A 1,130-nucleotide genomic window follows, 5' to 3' on the forward strand; every position below is an offset into this window, starting at 1 on the left:
CCGCCGAAGGTCAGATAGCCGTACAGCCCTGCCGATGGGGAGGCGGGGGGTGGGCGGCTGTGCCAGTGAGAAGGACAGAGGAGCCCCAAGGAGGATGGATGAGCCCTGAGGACAGGGGACCCCCGGGGCAAGGGAGGGGTGAAGGGCTCCGGTGCTGGGGTTACCGGTGAGGGAGTAGATGAGTAGGCAGATGAGCATGGAGAGCACGGAGACGGCGACCCAGTGGGAGAAGCTCTGGTTGCGCATGCTGCTGTAGATGGCCACGCAGGCCTCGTGGCACTGCAAGGCACGGGGGGATGGCGCTGGGGCCCCATGCAGGGACAACCCCCACCCCCAGTGCCTTCCCTCCCACCCGTGGGTGCCCTGTTCTGCTCTTCCCTGCCCCCAGGGGTTTGTGTCCTGCCCCACAGCCACCTCTGGTGACAGTCACGGGTCCCCTTCCCTGCAACCCCCCTGCAAGGGATGGTGTCCCCATGGTCCGGGATGCCGCGGCAGGCTGCCAGCAGCACCCCGGCAGCTGGGGACAGTGGGGCCAGGGTGACCTACCTGAAAGCCAAAGCAGATGGTGGGGATGACACTGAAGATGGAGGCCCAGGAGGAGGGCCTGTGGCATGGGGGAGAGGAAGCACAGAGGGAAGGGCGTGAGGCCCCCGGAGGCAGGGGGGACTTTGGTGGCATAAGCTGTGAAGCCTGGATGCCACCGCGGGAACCTCCCGCCCGGTGATTTTGGGAGAAGGGGGGATTGCAGGGGCGAAAGCTGGGGCTGGGGGCTGCCACCCACCCACCGCCCTGCCAGCGCTGTCCCCAGCTCATTCCCCCCCCACCCAGGGCCACCCCCTGCACTGCCTCCAGCCCTGCCCAGGGCACTGCTGATGCCACGGAGGACGGGGCAGGAGGGACGCGGGGCTGACCCCTGCTACCTGGAGGGCTGGGGGAGCTCGGGCGAGCCCAGGCTCTCTGCCTCCAGGTGGTATTTCAGGATGATGACCAGGGTGAGGTAGCAGGCGGCCAGCGTGCCCAGGATGCTGCCGGGGCATGGGAGAGCATCAGCACGCAGACCCCCCCGGCAGCTGGGAGGGAGGGGGGTGCTGTGGCCCCACAGGGAACTAGGAGGAGGTTGCTTGGGCTCC

The 1,130-nt window shown here is 68.2% G+C and overlaps 1 protein-coding gene across 1 annotated transcript in view; it reads right to left on the reverse strand.

Annotated features, from left to right (window-relative positions):
* Positions 1 to 1,130, reverse strand: part of SLC38A8 (solute carrier family 38, member 8) — a gene marked incomplete at its 5' end in the record, with an annotated part of 5,289 nt that overhangs the window by 3,551 nt on the left and 608 nt on the right. Inside the window, 4 exons of the mRNA XM_009320859.1 lie at positions 5 to 28; positions 165 to 279; positions 547 to 604; positions 921 to 1,025. Coding sequence (XP_009319134.1) covers positions 5 to 28; positions 165 to 279; positions 547 to 604; positions 921 to 1,025 — 302 coding nt within the window. The remainder of the gene's footprint in view (positions 1 to 4; positions 29 to 164; positions 280 to 546; positions 605 to 920; positions 1,026 to 1,130) is intronic.

This window comes from Pygoscelis adeliae, unplaced genomic scaffold (assembly GCF_000699105.1).
Source record: "Pygoscelis adeliae isolate BGI_AS28 unplaced genomic scaffold, ASM69910v1 Scaffold63, whole genome shotgun sequence".
NCBI classification, from domain to species: Eukaryota; Metazoa; Chordata; class Aves; order Sphenisciformes; family Spheniscidae; genus Pygoscelis; species Pygoscelis adeliae.